General features: G+C 37.6%; 1 protein-coding gene across 1 annotated transcript in view; it reads left to right on the top strand.

Annotated features, from left to right (window-relative positions):
- CNTN5 (contactin 5) overlaps positions 1-22887 on the top strand; it is a 650920-nt gene that overhangs the window by 609032 nt on the left and 19001 nt on the right. Inside the window, exons 19-20 of the mRNA XM_040257782.1 lie at positions 19001-19187; positions 19630-19742. Of these exons, the coding sequence (XP_040113716.1) occupies positions 19001-19187; positions 19630-19742 (300 nt within the window). The remainder of the gene's footprint in view (positions 1-19000; positions 19188-19629; positions 19743-22887) is intronic.

Genomic DNA, 22887 nt, shown 5'->3' with positions numbered 1-22887 from the left:
TTTGAGAAGTTTGATTACTTACATGGAAGTAGCTTGAAATTTCATGGCTACAGAGACTAAACGCAGAAATCATTAACATTGAGATGTATGAAATTTCTAGCTCTGATGTGCAGCATGATTGAAAATCAGAAGTGAGCTATATTTATTGAATGATTTTGATTTTTGAATTACCATGACTATCCCATCTGGATTGCCATCCCTGTCACTGGCCCATGTAAGTAAATTATTAGATTCAGTTTGGAATTTATGAACCCACCAGCATTAAGTGTCCTGTGAACAGTAATTCCTGAATCTTAGAGCAGAACCTCTCAAGCTTTTCTGAGAAAATCAGTATTTTATGTGCATCCAAAATCAGAACAGATGCCAGTGTAGCCAGAAAAAAAAGGAAAGAGTCAGTTGCTCAGTCCTGTTCGACTCTTTGTGACCCTATGGACTATATAGCCCACCAGGCTCGTCTGTCCATAGAATTCTCTAGGCAAAAATGCTTGGGTGGGTAGCCATTCACTTCTCCAGGGGATCTTCCTAACCCAGGGATCAAACCCGGGTCTCCCACATTATAGGGGAATTCTTTACTGTCTGAGCCAGCAGGGAAGCCCATTTTTTCCTCTGATTTTCCCAAACTGAGAGGAATGACAAAGGAAATTAAGTGCTAATGGAATGCTGAATGATTATTTTTTGTTATTTCTTCACTTAATAAGTGTTTATTTTAAAATTTAAAGTTTTATTTTAAAATAAGTTTATTTAGTATCAGGCACTGTGCTAGGCAGTAGAAATGCAAAAATCATTAAAATCTAGTTCTTACTCTTAAAAAGATCACAGTTTAATATTGTGGGGTGTTTATGGAAAATATAAGTAAACAAATTGAAGCTTTTGAATCGTGCTGGAGAAGATACTTGAGAGTCTCCTGGACAGCAAGGAGATCAAACCAGTCAATCCTAAAGGAAGTAAACCCTAAATGTTCATTGGAAGAACTGTTGCTGAAGCTAAGGTTCCAATACGTGGGCTACATGATGCGAAAAGCTGACTCACTGGAAAAGACCATGATGCTGGGAAAGACTGAAGCAAAAGGAAGAGGGGGTGATAGGAGATGAGATGGTTATATAGCGTCACCAACTCAGTGGGCATGAATTTGAGCAAACTCTGGGAGACAGTGAAAGACAAGACAGCCTGGCATGCTGCAGTCCATGGGGTCGCAGAGTGAGACACGACTTAGCAACTGAAAAACAACAAAGTAAACAAAAGGCAGAGAGGAAGAACATTGGAACAAGATAATTCTTATGTCCCTAATAACCCTGGGATTCCTTAGCATCCTGATATTCTGGAGAAACATTCCTGAAAATAAACCCATGTCAATGCCTTTCATGAGCATAAGTTTCTGTTTGCATGAGCATATGCTTTTGTCCCTGAATGTCCTCAATTTTCCTAAATAAAACAATAAATTATTAATAAAAATTTTACTGAAAAAGGAATTTTAGAAATATTTTATGTATTATTTAATTTGCCTGTGAAACATAATTCCCCATGATTATCAAGTTAATGGTATTCATATTCATTGTGGCCTTTTTGAAAGATTTTTATTAACTATGTATTTTTTTTGCCATGCTCCTTGCCTTTTTTTATATAAATTTATTTATTTTAATTGGATTAATTACTTTGCAATATTAATTACTTTACAATATTCTATTGGTTTTGCCATACATCAACATGAATACACCACAGGTATATACTTGTTCCCCATCCTGAACCCCCCTTCCTCCTGCCTCCCCGTACCATCCCTCTGGGTCATCTCAGCGCACCAGCCCCAAGCATCCAGTATCACGCATTGAACCTGGACTGGTGATTCGTTTCATATATGATATTATACATGTTTCAATGCCATTCTCCCAAATCATCCCACTTTCTCCTTCTCCCACAGAGTCCAAAAGACTGTTTTATACATCAGAGTCTCTTTTGCTGTCTTGCATACAGGGTTATAGTTACCATCTTTCCAAATTCCATATATATGTGTTAGTATACTGTATTGGTGTTTTTCTTTCTGGCTTACTTCACTCTGTATAATCGGCTCCAGTTTCATCCACCTCATTAGAACTGATTCAAATGTATTCTTTTTAATGGCTGAGTAATAATCCATTGTGTATATGTACCACAGCTTTCTTATCCATTCATCTGCTGATGGACATCTAGGTTGCTTCCCTGTCCTGGCTATTCTAAACAGTGCTGCGATGAACATTGGGGTACACGTGTCTCTCAATTCACATGAAAAGATGCTCAACATTACTCATTATCAGAGAAATGCAAATCAAAACCACAGTGAGGTACCATTTCACGCTAGTCAGAATGGCTGCGATTCAAAGGTCTACAAGCAATAAATGCTGGAGAGGGTGTGGAGAAAGGGGAACCCTCTTACACCGTTGGTGGGAATGCAAATTAGTACAGCCACTATGGAGAACAGTGTGGAGATTCCTTAAAAACTGGAAATAGAACTGCCTTATGACCCAGCAATCCCACTGCTGAGCATACACATGGAGGAAACCAGAATTAACTATGTATTTTAATGGCTGGGTTCGTTTCAGCAATAAGCAATGATGTATTTTTATAGCAAGGAGAAAAGTACGTGGAGTCCTGTTCTGAGTTCCAAGTTTTTCATGCTTACTATTAAGAAGAATAAAAGGTGAAACAGCTTGTCCCATTTTACAATTCTCAATAAAAGACACCACTAGTGACTCCTTTTCCTGGGCTATGTTCAAGACTTGCATGTATTTATTTCAGATCTTCCAGAGGATATGTAACTCAGAAGTTCATTTTAGATGTGTCACTAAAGCTATTTCCACTTATTGATTGCGCTGAAAAGACACCAATTGTGTTTTGATCTATAAAATAATTTGTAGTGGAGATTTCTTAAGGCGAAAAGGGATGAGATTGTTCCTTTATTTTATTTTATGTTCTGACTCTAATCATCAGAGCAGGAGACCGAAAAAAAAAAAAAAATGGTCCTCACTGTTGTCTGACAATAATTCTTACTAGGCAGATTGCATTTAATTGGTATAGCAGAGGGTGCAAGGGTATGTGTGTATGTGTGTGGAAAATGGAATTTCAGACATAAATTAAAGGAGGAAAAGAAGCCAAAATGAAATCAGTTACCAAAAAGTAAAAACAAAGACTTGTTTTATTTTCCAAAAGGTGGTGTGTAGCAGCTATTTTTGCAGATTCTCTTTAGTTTTTTGTCATTACTATATGATAATAAGAAAAAAAAAAAACTAAACAGTGAGAAGAAACTATTTCTACCCTTCCTTTTCTGAAATTCTGTGAACTCTGAAAAAAAAATCAAATAGCTTTCGAGTTTCTATCATTAGATTTCTTTCTTGGGTTATTTTCAGAGACTGGGAGGCTAACTAAAACTATTTATGTTTTTCAAAAATCAGCAGATCGAAGGAAATTGAAGAAACAACATTTCAGTTACTTAACTTATTCTGTCTCTTGTCCTATTGAAAAGCTATCCTGTAGAGTTCTTTTAGAAAATAATGAATAACTCAGTTTATACTGTTTGTTTTTCTCTTGCTTCTAGATACATTTATTGATGTAGAAAATTCTCTAACCCAAATCACTTCAAATTTTCCATTCTTAAACTTTTATAAATCATTTTATTTAAATAATAGTAAAACATATGCCCAAATATATTGTCTTATCCACATAAAGAACCCAAGGGTATGAATTATATCTCTTATCAAAATCAAAAGCATTTCTTAATTTTTCACTCATTGACACAAATGTGAATTTGTGCAACCTCAAAACAGGGTGTTTTCCCACTCCTAAATCCAGCCATCCTGAGCTCATCATGTGACCATCCACAGTTTTACTCTCTATCATATAATACACATTCATGCAAAAAATGAAATAGCAAATGTGGATATCAACTCATTAATTTTACCAATACTGGGAACAGATTCTTTGAGATTCTCTTAGAATGACCCATATGAGATTTACCAAATTACAGCAAACTTTTCCTTTTGAAAACTAGGTTTATTACTTAAATACCTGACAACATACTTGTGGCATAGAGGTCTTAATTCAGTGGGTGTTGAAGAGATACATACATACATGGACTTGCTTACTATACTAAGAAATAGAGAAGTATCATGTAAGAAACGAATCACCAGTCTATGTTTGATACAGGATACAGGATGCTTGGGGCTGGTGTACGGGGATGATCCAGAGAGATGATATGGGGTGGGAGGTGGGAGGGGGGTTCAAGATTGAGAACTCATGTACACCCATGGCTGATTCATGTTAATGTATGGCAAAACCAATACAATATTGTAAAGCAAAATAAAGTAAATAAAAATTAAAAAAAATAATAATAAAATAAAATAAATAAAAAAGAAAAAAGATGAAATGGAAAATGGAAAGAAAATATCATTTATAATCACAGTAAAAGAAAATATTCAGAGATGATCTTAACTAGAAATGTTCAAAACCTACATAAAAAGGCTATATATGAAAGCTATAAAAGTAAACTTTAACAGAAAGATTCCCCTTGTTTGACATCATCAACCTGTCAATTTTCAGATTTAATGTGATCACAAAGTATTGATGAAACTTTCTTACAGAGCTAGACAATAAGTCTTTAAATAAAAAATGTGGCAATTGTGCATTGACACATCTATAAGCTATAAAGAAAGTCCAGAAATAGACTCAACTAAGTATAGAAATCTAGCATATGAGTGGAAGTTAATCTCAAGTTACTGGGGCAAAGATGGCATTTAAAAAAGTAAAAGCCATTTGGAAAAATATAACATTCAATCCATTGTTCCAATACCACATGCATGAATAAACTCCAAAAAAAAAAAAAGAGAGAGAAATATCATAAAGTGTTTTAATACACACACACAAAGGAAGCTTTGCCAAAGACATACTAGCATGCCAATTACTAATTGACTAATTGTTAATTACAAAATGGCCAAGACTCTATTTTCAAAGGGGAAGATATTTTTTAATCTACATATAGAAAAATGCACAAATCAAATGCACAGCTGAATGAATTACCACAAAGTGAACATACTAGTGTAAGCACAATCCAGGTCATGAAACAAACGTTAGTAAAAACTAGGGACTCATTTTGTTTCTCTTATAATCACTATTCTTAATCCCCAACAACCCAAAAAACAATATCATGACTTCTGATTGATTTTGCTAGTTCTGGGAACCCTAGCGAGTTTTTATATTTTGTGTTTTCCCCTCAACAGTATATTGATAATATTCATTTACATTATTACAGGCTTTCTCTTAAAACTTCACTTGTGAGTATCCCACAATTTATTTATCATTTTTCCATTGATGGACATTAGTTTTGTTTACAGTTTGGGTATGTTATGAATAGAGCTGAGTATATAAAACAATTTTGGTAGAATTATCAACTTGCAATATCAAATCTAATGATCATTATATAGCTTTCATTTTTTAGGCCTTCTTTGATATTTGTCCATACTGACCTTGCAGATCTTTTTTTGATTTATCCCTATTTAATCTTTTCATTGTAATATAACTGTAGTCTTTGATTTTATATTTTTATTTAACTTTGTGTTGTAAAATATGTACACATGTGAAATATACAAAAGAGTATATTGAATTTCTGCTCAACACTTGTCTTCAATAATTATGAATTACACCACCCTTATGGCAGAAAGTGAAGAGGAACTAAAAAGCCTCTTGATGAAAGTGAAAGTGGAGAGTGAAAAAGTTCGCTTAAAGCTCAACATTCAGAAAACGAAGATCATGGCATCCGGTCCCATCTCTTCATGGGAAATAGATGGGGAAACAGTGGAAACAGTGTCAGACTTTATTTTGGGGGGCTCCAAAATCACTGCAGATGGTGATTGCAGCCATAAAATTAAAAGACGCTTACTCTTTGGAAGAAAAGTTATGACCAACCTAGAGAGCATATTCAAAAGCAGAGACGTTACTTTGCCGACTAAGGTCCGTCTAGTCAAGGCTATGGTTTTTCCTGTGGTCATGAATGGATGTGAGAGTTGGACTGTGAAGAAGGCTGAGCACTGAAGAATTGATGCTTTTGAACTGTGGTGTTGGAGAAGACTCTTGAGAGTTCCTTGGACTGCAAGGAGATCTAACCAGTCCATTCTGAAGGAGATCAACCCTGAGTTTTCTTTGGAGGGAATGATGCTGAAGCTGAAACTCCAGTACTTTGGCCACCTCATGAGAAGAGTTGACTCATTGGAAAAGACTCTGATGCTGGGAGGGATTGGGGGCAGGAGGAGAAGGGGACAACAGAGGATGAGATGGCTGGATGGCATCACGTACTCGGTGGACGTGAGTCTGAGTGAACTCCAGGAGTTGGTGATGGACAGGGAGGCCTGGCATGCTGAAATTCATGGGGTCGCAAAGAGTCAGATGCAACTGAGCAACTAAACTGAACTGAATGAATAATTGGGCTTAATAATGAATAATCTATTTTATATATGTGTGTCTGTGTATGTTAGTTGCTCAGTCATGTCTGACTCTTTGCAGCTCCATGGACTGTAGCCCAACAGGCTTCTCTGTCCATGGAATTCTCCAGGCAAACCTACTCCAGTAGGTTGCCATTTCCTTCTCCAGGGTACCTCCCTCACCCAGGGATTGAACCCAGGTCTCCTGAATTGCAGGCAGATTCTTTATTGTCTGAGCCACCAGGGGAGCCATGTGAAACCATATATAAACAGCAGGTAAAGAATCTGCCTGCCAATGTAAGAAACCAAGTTTCCATCCCTGAGTCAGGAAGATCCCCTGGAGAAGGGAATGGAAATCCACTCCAGTATTCTTGCCTGGAGAATTCCATGAACAGAGGAACCGGGTGGGCTACAGTCTTTGGAGTTGCAAAGAGTTGGACATGACTGAGCAACTATCATTTTCACTATCAATCAATCCTAGGGCTTCCCTGGTGCCTCAGTAGTAAAGAATTCACCTGCCAATGCAGGACACAGAGCTTCAATCCCTGAGTTGGGAAGATCCCCTGGAGAAGGAAATGGCAACCCACTCCAGTATTTTTGTCTGGAAAATCCCATGGACAGAGGAGCCTGGCAAGCTACAGTTCAAGGGATTGTGAAAGAATCAGACATGACTTAGTGACTGAACAACAAAAACAAGGAATCATAGTGTTATTTTGAGGAAAATCTCTGTCATCATATCATTTTCATCCAAAATATTTCATAATAAGTTTCTAAGTAAGTGAAAGTTGCCCAGTCATGTCTGAGTTTTTGTGACCCCATAGACTGTATGTCCATGGGATTTTCCAGGCCAAAATACTGGAGTAGGTAGCCTTTCCTTCTCCAGGGGATCTTCCCAACCCAGGATTGAACCCAGGTCTCCTGCATTTCTGGCAGATTCTTTACCAACTGAGCTATCAGGAAAGCCCCAATAAGTCTCTAAACACATGCTTTAAACAACTGTCATTTTTCTGCATCCTGAAGTCAGGCAGATTAGAGAATACAGTCAGTTTAAATTCAGCAAGCTCAAAAATCCCACCCATTGCAGCTCTTTTAAGAGTAGATTGCTCTTGGTCACTGCTTACATTTTTATCAGATGCCACAGTATTTATCCCCAGGCAAGAATTGTTTATCATTTCGCCAAAAATATGAAAAGTTTATACTTGGATTTCTGTCATTCTCTTACTTTTTAAATTGCCTTCTTATGTTTCCAACTGCTTTTTTCTTGCACTAAATTCTACCATTTGCTACTCCAGCTAGTAAAGCTGTAAACTCCTGGCATCACGCTCATATTCTCAAACAAAACAGTCACAAACTTACCTGTCATAGTTGTAACTTGTCAAGAGTAAACTCTCCTTCAGATTCTGTCTGCTTTTGGATACTTGCTAAGACTTTTAAAATTCTCACCTAGGGCAGGATTTGCATTTCCACTTTACAAAGCATTTCCAATTTCTAGCATTGTCTTTTTAATATCTCTAAGATCAGTCGTATTATTCTCTTTCAATAATTTGGTGATGTCCTCTCCTTCTCTCTCTCTTTTGATGACTCTTGATCAAAGGAGATTTACGATTTTTTTGGTCTTTTTTTCAAAGAATTAACTTTGGCTCTATTTCTATATTTTGTTTCTCAGTTCATTAAGTACTGCTGCCATCTCTATTATACCCTTCTTTCTAGTTTATTTGCACTTAAAATGTATTGTTTTTCAAACTCCATAACATGGTTTTATCATTGATGTTTTGGCTTTTTGCCTTTTCTAATATATGCATTTAAAACTATACATTTCCAAAACTGCATTTCTAGCACCTGGTATGTGGTTAACCATATAATATACTTGAGTACACAATACTTTAAAAAAAAATTAATACAGTTCTACTTATATTAACTTTCATACTGTAACTTTTCTTTTTTCATTTAACTAGTATCTATTAAGAGACTCTTATGTTTACCCCTCATCAGACAAACATTTAAGGACCTTGGTTATATTTAAAAAAAAATACTCCCATAATATTTTCTGTTTAATATACTGTATTTTAGAACACTTGAGTAAATAAAATGAAGAAGGGAAGGGAACTAACATTTGTAAAAGACCTACACTGAACTACACATATTAAGAACAAATTCAATTATATTTGAAACCAGTTTTTAAGTGTAATTTTTAGATAGCAGTGACAGCTTATAGAAAAAATAAATACATTTATTCAGTAAATTATATCCATCCTTATGTTCCTGCTGCATTTCATACTTCCTCACCGCAGAGCCTCTAATCACCGTTGAACTGTCTCATAAATATTAAAAATCTTAACTACACATTGTTTATTTATCTTATTTGATTCATTAAATTGTATCCTTTATAGTAAAATTACCTCTGGGCACAAAGCAGCTAATTGTGCATGCAATCTAATAATGCTGACTGCCAGTGTATCTCAGAGTATTGATTGTGAATAACCAATTTAATAACTATACCTAGTGCTAAGCTCAGGAGATTAGGAAACTGGAGATCAACTAAATAGAGGGAAGCAGAGACTCTTCTGACTGAAACAAATTCATTATCCATGGGAAATGTGCTCCCTATATATAGAATTTCTGAAACTCAATAGAAACACATGGGTGAACTTAAGTGTTACATAAAGTGAAAGTCGTTCAGTCGTGTCCAGCTCTTTGTGACCCCATGGACTATACAGTCCCTGGAATTCTCCAGGCCAGAATACTAGAGTGAGTAGCCTTTCCCTTCTTCAAGGGATCTCCCCAACCCAGGGATGGAACCCAGGTCTCCCACATTGCAAGCGGATTCTTTACCGGATGAGCCCCAGGGAAGCCCAAGAATACTGGCATGCATGCTTAGTCACTCAGTGGTGTCTGACTCTTGTGACCCCATGGATCATAGCCTGCGAGGCTCCTCTGTCCATGGGATTCTCCAGGCAAGAATACTGGAGTGGCTTGCCATTTCTTCTTCCAGGGGATCTTCCCTACCCAGGAATTAAACTTGGGTCTTCTACATTGCAGGCAGATTCTTGACCAACTGTACCATCAGGGAATTTCTGAAACTCAATAGAAATACATGGCTGAACTTAGGTGTTACATAAGAGGAACATAAAAGGAACTTAACCATTATTCAGGAAAAGATTATAGTGTTTAAAGTGTATCTGAAGGTGAAGAATCAGTAGAGAAAGCAGGGTAGTAATGAAGTTTCTGCCTTTTAACTGTCAGTTTAGTCACAATTTTTGAATTTAGGAATGGCTGTGAATTGAATGGAAACGCGTAAAATCACCTTTTCTTAATTTCCCTTAAAGTAACCATGAAACCATGAGAAAAGAGAGACTCTGTTTTGCAATCATAACGAGGAGTATAAAACAAGAATTTTAGTAGGATTTTCTAAGGTTTTCTTTCCTTTCATCTTCGTGCAATGACCCATCTTCAAAATTCCATTTTCTAGATTCAAGCAAGCAACAAAATAGCCTCTGGCCTCCTTCTTCTTATCTTTTTCTTCAGTGAAAAAATTGTAGTCATGAACATGAAGCTTTGTCTCTCATCTCAAGCTTCTGAAAATTCTTTGGTGTTGTGTGGAGAATATGAGTGGAGGCTTGTACTAGCACAAAGTTTGGCCTCTATCTCACAGCATCAGCCACTGGGCTTGGATACACAGTCTAGAGATGGATATATCCCCTTGCAAATGTAGAGCACCATTAAAAACAGGTTAAATCCTAGAATGATTTTAAACAAAAGAAACACTTTTCAAAAAGGAAAGAAATGATAGGAGAAAAATCTTTGGAATAAGAAAACAAATGATAAGGCTCAGTATGAATTCCTTTCCCATATGAGATTTTCTTATAAATAAGAAGATAATTTTTAAACATAAGTTTCTAGATATCAATGAAAGAAAATAAAATATTTCTTCTATCAATATATTAAAAGAGCAATGCTGGTTATTAAATGCAATAAAATCAAAACCAAAGTAATTAAAATAAAATATTCATTAGGAACAATCAAGCAAATTTGATATCGCTAATTATTTAGGCCAGTGCTTTGGAGTACAAGCTTGAGAAGTAAACCCAGGATGCAAAGTACATGAATAAGGAAATTTTACTATAAAGTATGAGAGAAGAAGGCAGATGTAAAGAACAAAAGAGGTTTGGTCCATAAACCAGATAGATATCTGCCAAGAAGGCAGAATAGATGGAGCAAAATCAGTGACTTTAGCAACAATAAAAAACAAAGTAACTGGAAAATATCCCTACCTTAAAGTAGAGAATGCCCACAGAGTTTCTTATCACACCTATAACTAGCCTGTCACCAAAGTTTGTTGGCTTTATCTTCTAAAGATCTCTCTACTGCATACCCATCCCCTTGTCCATAGCTATCGTGCTAATCCAGGCCATCTCCATTTTTTACCAGACTCAAGCATCACCTCCTAACTGCTCTCCTGTTTCTACTTCAGCCCCTTTCCAAACTGTCTTCATATTGCAACCATTTATTCACTAAGATAAATCATACAGTGCTCCTCAATGCCAATATGAAGCAAGCAATTAAACAGATAAGATAGTTTCATATAGTGATTCATATAGGCATCCCAGTGGCTCAGAAAGTAAAGCGTCTGCCTACAATGTGGAAGACCTGGGTTCAATCCCTGGGTTGGGAAGATCTCCTGGAGAAGGGAAAGGCCACCCACTCCAGTAGTCTTGCGTGGAAAATCCCATGGACGGAAGAGTCTGGTAGGCTACAGTCCATGGGTCACAAAGAGTCAGACATGACTGAGCGACTTCACTTTCCTCTTCCTTTCATTTAGTGATAATTATAAGTGATAACAATAATCATAATAAAACAGAGTAATATAAAATAGAGTGACTAAGGGAGGGAAAGTTTCTTTAAGGAAGTGACCAAGGGAAGCTTTGCAGTTTAGCTAAAAGTTGGATGAAAAAGAGATGGCCATTTGGAGAAAGAAATGTAAAAAAAGCTTCTGGGTAAAAGGCACTAGAAGTTCAAAGGCTGTAAATCGAGAATGTGACTCAATGTTTGAGGCCTTTTTGCTGGAAGTTGGTGAACACAGTGATGTGAGATATAAGATGAGGTTGGAGAAGTACATAGTGATCTTGTCAGGTAAGCTGTGGTGAGCAGTCTGCAAGTTACTCTAAGTGCAATATGGAGAGTTTTGAACAAAAGAGTGACCTAATTTATATGCTGAAAAAACAAAGCAAAAAATGTTTGACTGCTGCATGTATCTTTTCAAAACAAAAATTTGATATCACATGTACATGTCGCTCTCACCCCTGCTTAAGATTCTTCAGTGTGTTGGCATTGCTCCAAACTGTTTAATCCAGCCAGTGCTAAGATTAGGCTCCGTCCTTTGCCTCTAGGATGAAATGGAGCCACATGCACCCTCAGACTTCACGTTGGCCTAAGTGGAGTTTTTTTCGGGTTCACACGTTCTCCACTCACCTCTCCACATTTGCACGTACTACTCCTCTGCCTTCCTTACTGATACTTTCTCTGATCAGCCTCCCTCCTCTGAGTCTTAGCCCACACTGTAGATCTCTAGCAATATGCAGCTTGGCTGAACCACAATTGTACGTTTGTGTGGTTTTTCATTCAGTAACTATGTTGGCTACTATTTTTTTCCAATTAAGAAACTTTTTGAATCCACAGAAAAATTAAGCAGAAAAAAGGGTTCCCACGTACCCACTGTCTTCACACACTGAACCTTAACTCCTCCATGATCAACATCCTCCTCACAGAATGACATTTGCTGCAGTTGATGAGCCTATGGTGACACATCATTACCAGTCAAAATCCAGTGTTTAAATTAACATTCACTCTTTGCAGCAACATGGATGGACCTGGAGATTATCATACTAAGTGAAGTAAGGCAGGAAGAGGACAAATACCATATGATATAACTTTTATGTGTAATCTAAAATATGATACAAATGAACCTATTTACGAAACAAAATCAGAATCAAAAACAGAGATCAGACTTGTGGTTGCCAAAGGGAAGTGGGTTGGGGAATGAATACAGTGGGAGGTGGGGTTAGCAGATATAAACTTTTAAACATAGAATGGATAAATAAGATTGTCTTACTGTATAGCACAGCAAAACATAGTCAATATCCTATGATAAACCATAATGGAAAAGAACATAAAAAAGAATGTATATAACTGAATCACTTTGCTGTACAGTAGTAATTAACACAACATTATAAGTCAACTATACTTCAATAAAAATAAAACAAATAAATGAGGATTCACTGTTGATGTCTACATTCTGTCTTCTGACAAAATGTATCTACCATTGTAAATTGTACATAATAGTTTCACAGTCCTAAAATTCCTCTGTGTTCTGCCTATGCAATGTCTTTTTGGAATCACCATTAATCCCCAGTTGCCTGCAGGCACAGTGCTTGGTAAATAATGCATATTCAGAAAAACTTTTGAATGAATAATTTAATAGTTTTGAAAGACTCAAGGTATGGTAAAGTATTTACATTTCACTATGCATTTTGATTATTAAAAAAAAAATCTAACCTTACTAGAGAATAAATTACTTGCAATGGTGCAAAAATTTTTGCAATATTAAATAACATTAGATAATAGAGCTGTGTTTATTAAATTCAGGAAGAACACTATTGAATGAGCGGTGACCATTGAGTGCAATTTAAATTATAAAACAAGGGAATACAGGAGGTAAGAATTATGCTTTTAAAAACTAACAGGTAACAAAAATTAGATAGGTAGGAAGAATCCTTCAATGATAGTAAATGTGACTAAATAAAGACTGGAAAATAGGAGGAAGTCTGTGGCTCCTCAGTAACCTCTGACTACATACAGCAGCAGTGGTAGATTTAAATCCTATAACTTCATGTAAGGAAACTAGATTGTGTATGACATGAATATCTTAGAATCATCATATCAGATAACTGAGTATGTTATCTGCATAGTTAAAATTATCATTATCCTGGAGAATCAATTTTGGAAAAAATGGGTTATCTACTAAAAAAAGCAGCCTGCGGATTTAAGTTCAAATCTACACTCTTAAAGCTATTGGCTGATTCAGAATTCATGCTTTCTGCCTGCCACTATTTATATTACACACAAGTAAAAATAATTTTTAGGAATGAAGTCAGAAAATAAAACAATGTGAAGGATAGCAAAAAATAAAAAGGAAACAGACTCACAAGTTACAAAAATCAGAAATATTAAACCACCAAGAAACAAAATAGTTTAAGTAGATGGATGACAATAGGGGAGCTGTCTGAAAACAATTCATAAAACTGAAGCAAGTAGTATTTTAGCTGCTTTATAAATAAGGATATAGAAATTCAGTGGTTAAGTAAACTGTCCCATTATATGAAACTTATAGATTTCAAAAAATATGATTAAAATTTAGGCCTCTGAATCCACAACCATGATATGCATAGAGCTGGCAACAGTACAGTGTATCTCTAAGATTTATACACTGCTGTTGGAAATGAAAATTAGTACAAACTATTTGAAAATCAAGTGTAGCACTTTTGTTTCAAAAGTATAAAAATTTCAATAATTTTGGATCCTATAATCTCCTGTCTGGGATTCTGTTCTGGGGAATTACTCCAATATGTGGAAAACAATATACATGAATGATGAACATACTCATGTAAACATTTTAAGTAAGAGAACAAATCTGGAAGCTACCCAAATGTTCCACAAAAGAACAGTGGTTAAATGATATTGGGTACACGACATTACTTTGCTAACAAAGGTCCGTCTAGTCAAGGCTATGGTTTTTCCTGTAGTCATGTATGGATGTTAGAGTTGGACTGTGAAGAAAGCTGAGCACCGAAGAATTGATGCTTTTGAACTGTGGTGTTGGAGAAGACTCTTGAGAGTCCCTTGGACTGCGAGGAGATCCAACCAGTCCATCCTAAAGGGGATCAGCCCTGAGGTTTCTTTGGAGGGAATGATGCTGAAGCTGAAACTCCAGTACTTTGGCCACCTCATGCGAAGAGTTGACTCATTGGAAAAGACTCTGATGCTGGGAGGGATTGGGGGCAGGAAGAGAAGGGAACAACAGAGGATGAGGTGGCTGGATGGCATCACGGACTCGATGGACGTGAGTCTGAGTGAACTCCAGGAGTTGGTGATGGACAGGGAGGCCTGGCGTGCTGTGATTTTTGGGGTCACAAAGAATCGGACACGACTGATCGACTGAACTGAACACAAGGAATGTGATAAATTATTACTATAAAAAATGGGAAAATATTCGTATGTGACTATAAGTACATGATTTATTAGCTATATGTAATAAAAATACTGCTGCTGCTGCTAAGTCGCTTCAGTCGTGTCCAATTCCGTGCCACCCCAGAGACGGCAGCCCACCAGGCTCTCCCTTCCCTGGGATTCTCCAGGCAGGAACACTGGAGTGAGTTGCCATTTCCTTCTCCAATGCATGAAAGTGAAAAGTGAAAGTGAAGTTGCTCAGTCATGTCCGACTCTTAGCGACCCCATGGACTGCAGCCTACCATGCTCCTCCGTTCATGGGATTTTCCAGGCAAGAGTACTGGAGTGGGTTGCCATTGCCTTCTCCAAATAAAAATACTAGAAGGGTATAATAATGTAATGTAATAAAAACACACCCATGAAAACCCCAATTGTGTGAGAGTTTTGTGTCTTTTAAAATATTTTAAACTTCATTTGAAGTGATCTCATAGAGAGTTTAAAATTTATAGGTTGATGAAATTTATCATCAGGATAGAATTGAATCATGAAGAAATAAATTGAATAAAGAGGAAGTTTCAACTTTAAAAGGTATAGTGTGACTTATTGTGAATACTATATTACTTCAATTCCAAGTTAAGAATCACTAGATAAGCATGTTATTAAACTCCATATTTTTCTGCTTTTCTGATTTATCCTCTCCTCCATCAAAAATGTAGGAAATAAAATTATTATTCCTCTGTAAAGGTAATAACTCTTCCAGCTCTTTTTTCTTTTTCAAAATTCTAGAAAGAGAAGTAATGCTTTTTTAAATTTTAGATTTATGACAGCTTTTATCTGGTAGAGCTAGAATTATTTGTATTGGAATCTGTGTTTGTATCAAAATCTGTAATCTGTTGAATTTAATCACACTAAACTCTCTCAAATATACATATTTAACTAACTTAAAATAATCCAGCCAATTAAAGAAAGTTGAAACAGAGATCTGAAAATCAGATATACCATTGGGAAGGAGAAAGATACACATTTGTTCATCCAACAACATGTCATTCAATTTTGTAGTCTGAAAATAGCTTAGATTTCCTCAGTTAAAAGTATGCTGAAAATCGAACAAGATAAATTAGCTCTTGGAATTAGGAATAATGGGGCAAACATAATATAAAAGGCAGGGTTAGAGCATTTCGGTTTAATCAAACAATTTCTGAAGTTCATTCATTCAGCTATATGCCAGTTCAAATCTGTGAAGAGACAAGGATGAGAAACAGGAATTTGATTGTGATTATCTTATTAACTATGTGAATACATGATTAGTTGCTTTAGTCATGTCTGACTTTTTGTGACCCTATGTAGTGTAGCCTGCTATGCTTCTCAGTCCATGGGATTCTTCAGGCAAGAGTACTGGAGTAGGTTGCCAAGCCATCCTCCAGGGAATCTTCCCAACACAGGGCTTGAACCTGTGTCTCCTGCATTACAGATGGATTGCTTAATGCTGAGCCACTGGGGAAGTCCCTTATTAACTATATACACTTTTTTTTCCCCAAGAGCTGTGTAGGTCTGTCAGACAGTGTTTAATTGCAAAGAATTAAATTACTCTAGAGAAGGCAATGGCACCCCACTCCGGTACTCTTGCCTGGAGAATCCCATGGATGGAGGAGCCTGGTAGGCTACAGTCCATGGGGTCGCTAAGAGTCGGATACGACTGAGCGACTGCACTTTCACTTTTTACTTTCATGCATTGGAGAAGGAAATGGCAACCCACTCCAGTGTTCTTGCCTGGAGAATCCCAGGGACAGGGGAGCCTGGTGGGCTGCCATCTCTGGGGTTGCACAGAGTCGGACATGACTGAAGCGACTTAGCAGCAGCAGGGGCAGCAAATTACTCTAGCTTAAGTAGGAAGTGTTTTATTATAAGTATTAAATAGTTTACAAAATTATTGAGTTAAATTAACAGACTCCATGATCTTTGAAAAATGACTGTTAAAGCTAATCAATGGACCAAGACACAGAGGAAGACACTGATGTCTACTAAAACCAGGAAATGTCCAGCCCTAGTCCCATACTCCACTGCTGTGGTTTGTTTGGAAGTCATCACAAATAGGACAGCTCCACATTCAAGAAGACTTTGTGATCTGGAAACCTCTGATGTTACTGCCAGTTCCAGAATTCCACCATGTAGCTATAATTTGCACCAACAAAATGGTTTTCTTGTGTGTGGCTTTTTAACTCCCATAAAGCTAATGGTTAGACAATGAGCCATTCAGTTTTGCTGCCACAGTCAGAGGGTGAAGAGGAAAGGAAAAATAATGTCTCTGTTACTATACTTATAGGCAAAAAAAAAAAAAAAAAAAAAAACCACCACCAGAATTGGTGGAAGTTCAATCTATATCTCCCCAATCTATATCTCACTTTTACTTTCAAATACCAGGCATATGCATCTGACTGACTATACCTAAAATATATTCAGAGCCCTAACTGCAAGGGAGCCTTGGAAATATGGTGCTTATTTTTTCATCTCTTCAGTCCAGGAAGACAAACTAGAATGAGGGTGAAATGGATGTTGAAAATTAAAGTACTATATCCCTTTCATTACTCAACATCCGTACACATTCTTCTCAGTTCCCTGAAAGTAACAATTGGCAGTGGAAATGTTCCATACTGACATTGTGCAAATATCTCTTACACAAATGAAAATGTACTCACCATCTCCTTAAGATGGAGAGCCAAGAAACTTCCTTTAGTCATCCTGTCTGTCTCCTCTAACAAGCTACAATAGAAAGTTACCTATGCACAACACTCTTTCACAAGAAAGGAAGGGACCCAGGATATTTAATTTTGAGATACCAAACAGTATAAAGAAGAAAATACGGCTATTACAGTCTTTATGTCATAAGGCTGCAGTTATAATTTCTAACTTTCTTCCTTCTCTGGATATTTTTTACTCCCTCTGTCTTCAGCCAGCATCTAGGCTGGAAGAGGGATGGGAAAGGGACTCCAGTTCTTGTTTTTCCTCGGAGACAGCAGCCTCCAGTACCTCCCAATGGACCCAAGGAAGTGAGTGTCCAAAGTATAATCCAGAATATATCAAGTTTCAAACAAAGTCCTCACTGCCCAAATTTTGTACCAGAATCTGGAACTGCGATGTTTGACTTTCTAGCCTGTAGACAAAGTACTTGAAGAAGGTGCAATGGTTGCAGAAATACTCTTTCACCACAGTAATTAACTGGAAAAAGAACTATTACTCTTCCTTTATTTTTACCAAGATAAAGAAGTAAGGGGGGAAAATACCCTGTTATGCCTTCATACATAATTAAGTTCTAATGTAAAAACAGGGTTAAGCTTTAGATATACACAGATAATTTTTGAATCTCATAAAGGGATCAAGTTTGGAATGAGACTAGCCACAAAGAGTGTATAACCAGGAAAGATCATCTCAATACACAAAGTGTGCTTTGACAAAGAGCTATTCCCTTCTGCCACCCTCCCAAATCCTAATAGTGTTATTTTTATGTATTTCAGTTCAGTTCAGTTCAGTCATTCAGTCGTGTCTGACTCTTCACGACCCCATGAATCGCAGCACTCCAGACCTCCCTGTCCATCACCAACTCCCGGAGTTCACCCAAACTCATGTGCATCGAGTCGGTGATGCCATCCAACCATCTCATCCTCGGTCATCCCCTTCTCTTCCTGCCCCCAATCCCTCCCAGAATCAGTGTCTTTTCCAGTAAGTCAACTCTTCACATGAGGTGGCCAAAGTATCGGAGTTTCAGCTTCAGCATCAGTCCTTCCAATGAACACCCAGGACTGATCTCCTTTAGGATGGACTGGTTGGATCTCCTTGCAGTCCAAGAGACCATTCCAAATTATCATGAGTGTTCTCCCACCTCTTCTCTTTTAAACTCATCCAGCTGTGTGATTCACCTCTGTGTGGGGCTGAGGAGGAAATATTCCTCATGTCTTTTTCTTAAATTTACATTTAAAAAAATTTTTTAAATAAAAAATTAAATAATTAATTAATAGCTAGATGGCTTCGAATGGGCAATGGTCCCAATGACGTATGAAAAAGGAATTTCTTCAACTTCATGAATGACTCTTCATGCTATCAGGCTACAAGGTAGCACCTTTCACTGCTTTGCTGAGTACTGTTAAGGTGCTATGGTTTACACAGATGCAAATCAGGCAGCAGTTAAGACTGAGTTTGGCCTCATTAGTAGAACCTGTTTATTGGGTGGTACAGGAATAATTTCCCAGAGGTGGATTTGAGAAATATCCAAGTGGTTAAAAAAAAAAAGTTCAACAGGGGAAACTTTAAAATTAATCTCTCATGTGATAATCTGTTGACAGATTGGTTATCGGAAAGACATGGAACAAGAAGATGCAGCAGAAACCGTCAAAACGAGGGGGAACGAGTCATCCATCATCCTGACAGGGTTAGAAGGAAATACGTTATATCACTTCACAGTGAGGGCTTATAATGGAGCTGGATACGGGCCACCCAGCAGTGAAGTGAGTGCAGCCACCAAGAAATCCCGTAAGTGACCTGGGCTTTGTGTTTGTCTCAGACAAAAGGGAAACATCTTTTAACATTTCTGAAAGCCACGTGAGATACATAATAAACTGAGTTGAAGAAGACTTTTGATTCCTAGTCTCGCTTCAGTGCTTAGATCTGAATTCTAAAACTAGCTCAGAAAATTTTGCATTCACAGTACATAAAGGTTATCTTCCTGTGAAACAAGGCTAAGCGATTTTTAACACAGAAGGGAGATAAAAGGATTTGGGTTCAAAAGCTCAGCAGAGTAGCTATTAAAATGATACTCCTGGAGCAAAACTCTCCTTATCTGATTCTCGCTGGAAGGAGGCCTATGGCGCCAGCCAACTACTGAACACAAGTAAGGTTGAAATACTCATAAGAATTTAAGTGAATAAAGGTATTTAAGATATCTTTTGCACTCACTTTTCTTTTCATTTTGCAGCCCCCAGTCAAGCACCTAACAACCTCAGGTGGGAGCAACAGGGCTCTCAGCTTTCTCTGGGCTGGGACCCCGTAAGACCATTAGCCAACGAGTCTGAAGTCATGGGCTACAAGGTCAGTGGGTGTTCACTCTGTTGGATAGATACACATCTCAAAAATTGCTATTGTGAGGTTGTGCAATTAAAAAGGCATAAAAAGACCTATTAACATAGCTGTTTTTTCCCCCTCAATCATTGTTCTACCTATATACTGGAAACTGCCTTCATGCAGTGGGGAAGTCAAGGCAATCAAAATCAGTTTCAGCTACACGAGGCATAGGAAGCGAAAGGGTAGAAAAGACAACAATTTGAACACAGAGTGAAGATGGTTCCATGATGCAGTGTCAGGACAAGCAAAACTTTGACAAACTGTCCTGGCAGATGGAAAAGACTGGACCACTTAGTTTGAGTAGAAAGACTTTCCATTAGCAAAGAAACACAAGAAGAAAAAAATGCTAGGGTCAGCACAGGGGATATGAGAGAGACCATTGAGAGAGACAGCTGGCTCTAAAATAGATGCAACATTTCACATAAGTCATCCTGCTATGTGCCAACAAGAGATATGAAAATATAAAAATGTTTAGACAGTTTGTTTTGAAAAACAACTTTGTCTCTGCTTTTAAAAAATATGTGGTCTAGGTATTGAATTGGCTGAACTTCAAATTCTTCTTCCATAATATTGGATTCTATTTCTTAAACTCATACAGAATCATTAATGGTTATTATTTATAATGGAATTTTAAAATATTTCAATGATTATCTTTAGACTGAAAAGCATTATTTAGGTGGCTGTTCAATTATCTGAGATGGTAACATAGTATTTGATGTACAAAGGGCTAAAATTCTGAAGCTAAAATCTGAAATAGTTATAAATGAAATGCGTTTTTAAGTTAAATAATTCCCAAGAAGAATATGTTCAGGTGCAAACTGTAGTACTTCTTACAGACTAGAATTATGGATCATAAACACCCTCGCACTAAACACTCTCAAATCTGTCCTAATCCTCAGGGACGTTGAATTTGATCTTTGGGGGAGAACAGGTGAGCCATTCTCTCTGTGTTCTTCCCTAGTCCTCTTCTTTCCACACTCTTCCCCTCATCTTCACACCTTGTATTCTAAGGCAAGTAGACCCTTCAATGATTAAGGGTAACAGTATGGTCAGAAATGGTGATGGATCACCAAGAAACAACCTGATCTCATTAAAACTGTGGCAAGCAGTCTCTCAAACTGGAGTGGAAAATAGATGGTAGATGAAAGCATATGACTGCCTGGAAGAGCCATTTGGCTTTGGGCACCTCTCAGCAAAGAAAAGAAGCACTACAAAACCTGGAGAAAACATGAAGCTGGGCACAGGGCTCCTGGGGAGATGACCCTCCTCCTTGCCCACGTTTGCCCCTTTTATCACACCACTGCTCACCCTCCCTCACTGCTCTCCCTGCCCAGACTATACATGATTGAAGGCAAAGCCTCTGTCTTATTCATCTCTTTATGCTCAGTGCTTCTAGGAAGGATGAAAACATTCATTTTGACCCAACTAGAGGTATCTTATGCAGTTAATCACAGGTATAAATTATCAGGTGTGTGTTTTCCTAGCATGGTCTTCCCATTTGTTATGTGGAGTGGGGAAAGAGAACCAACCCTTAAGTCAGACAGACACCGGTTCAAATCCCAGTTCTGTAACTTTGAACTAGTTACTTAAACTGAGTTTCATTTTAACTTCAAAAAAAAAAAATAAATAAATAAAAAGCTAAGATAAGGGATTTCCCTGGTGATACAATGGTTAAGAATCACCTTGGAATGAAGGGGTGGTGGGTGTAATCCCAAGTCAGAAAACTAAGATCCCACCTGCCATGGAACAACAAAGCCTGCATGCTGCAGCAACTACTGAGCCCAAGAGCAACAAATGGAGTCTGTCTGCTGCGATGAGAAGATCCCATGAGAAGATCCCACAGGTAAAGCCTGTGTACTGCAGCTAAGATCTGATGTAGCCAAATAAAAAATAAAGAGATCAATATTTTTAAATGCAAAAATAGTATCAAAGAGGATTGTTTTAAGGATTAACTAAGACAATATGTGTAAAATGTTTAGTGTATAGAAAGTTCACTTTCTAACAAAAATAGTGTACTCCCTTAAAAAAATAGCTATTTTTCTTATTGTTATTGGAGGAATTTTACCCACTAGGTAGAACTTTTTAATATTTTAACAGAAGAATTTGATCTTTAAAAGTTGCCTGCCAGTTCTATCTCAATGAAAACAGCACAAAACCCCTTCGAATACCTTGTTGCGGGAGAAGAATCTCTAATGTTGTCCATCTTAGTTGTGGAAATAGTGCCAAGTAGGCACACATTGACAGAGCTTTTTTTCTTCTTTTATTCCTTGAAATGGTCTCACCTCCTTATGTCCCCAAGAGGGAAAATCTAGTTTCTAAGAAAGGAGCCTGCTGGTAACAAATAGAATCTACCTTATTAGACCTTCTGATAGATGGACTAATCCCCAGTGGGAGACCTATTGGCAGGAATGATGCAAAGGGACCCTTGAGGGAAGGGGACTTCAGACTGATGACTGAGGTAGAGCCTGGGTTCCCCTACAAAGGTCTGGTTTTCACAGGGCAGGTGACTAGGCATGAAAGCTCCTATTGACATAGGCACAATGGAACAGGAATGTGAATATAAGCTAAATTAAACAGTAGCCATGAATATAAACTAATGAGATGGAACCTAGGGAACACAAGATTGGATCTTCCTTTTCAGAGCATGAATTGGAGAAGAACTACACAAGAGCTGCCTAGGCAAGGATCTACGTGCAGTTAAAACACCCATACCGTCTGGAGGGAGGTTCACACAAATGTGGAGTGGATAGTATGATAGTCAGAGGGAGGATATTTGATTCCTGCTGAAGTGAAGTGTTAGTTGCTCAGTCCTGTCTGACACTTTACAAATCCATGGATTGCAGCCCACCAGGAACAGAATTCTCCAGGCAAGAATACTGGAGTGGGTTGTCATTTCCTTCTCCAGGGGACCTTCCCAACCCCAGGGTCAAATCTGGGTCTCCTGCATTACAGGCAGATTCTTTACCATATCTGAGCCACCAGCAAAGAAGCCAAAATATTGAATCCCTATATTGCACATCTAAAACTGATATAATATTGAAAATCAACTGTTATCTGTTGTCAGTCACATCTGACTCTTTGCAACCTCCTGGACTATAGCCCACTAGGCACC

Source organism: Oryx dammah, unplaced genomic scaffold (genome assembly GCF_014754425.2).
Source record: "Oryx dammah isolate SB20612 unplaced genomic scaffold, SCBI_Odam_1.1 HiC_scaffold_17, whole genome shotgun sequence".
Taxonomy (NCBI): domain Eukaryota; kingdom Metazoa; phylum Chordata; class Mammalia; order Artiodactyla; family Bovidae; genus Oryx; species Oryx dammah.
Note: the sequence above shows the minus strand (reverse complement) of the source record. Positions and strands in the feature narration are given on the sequence as shown.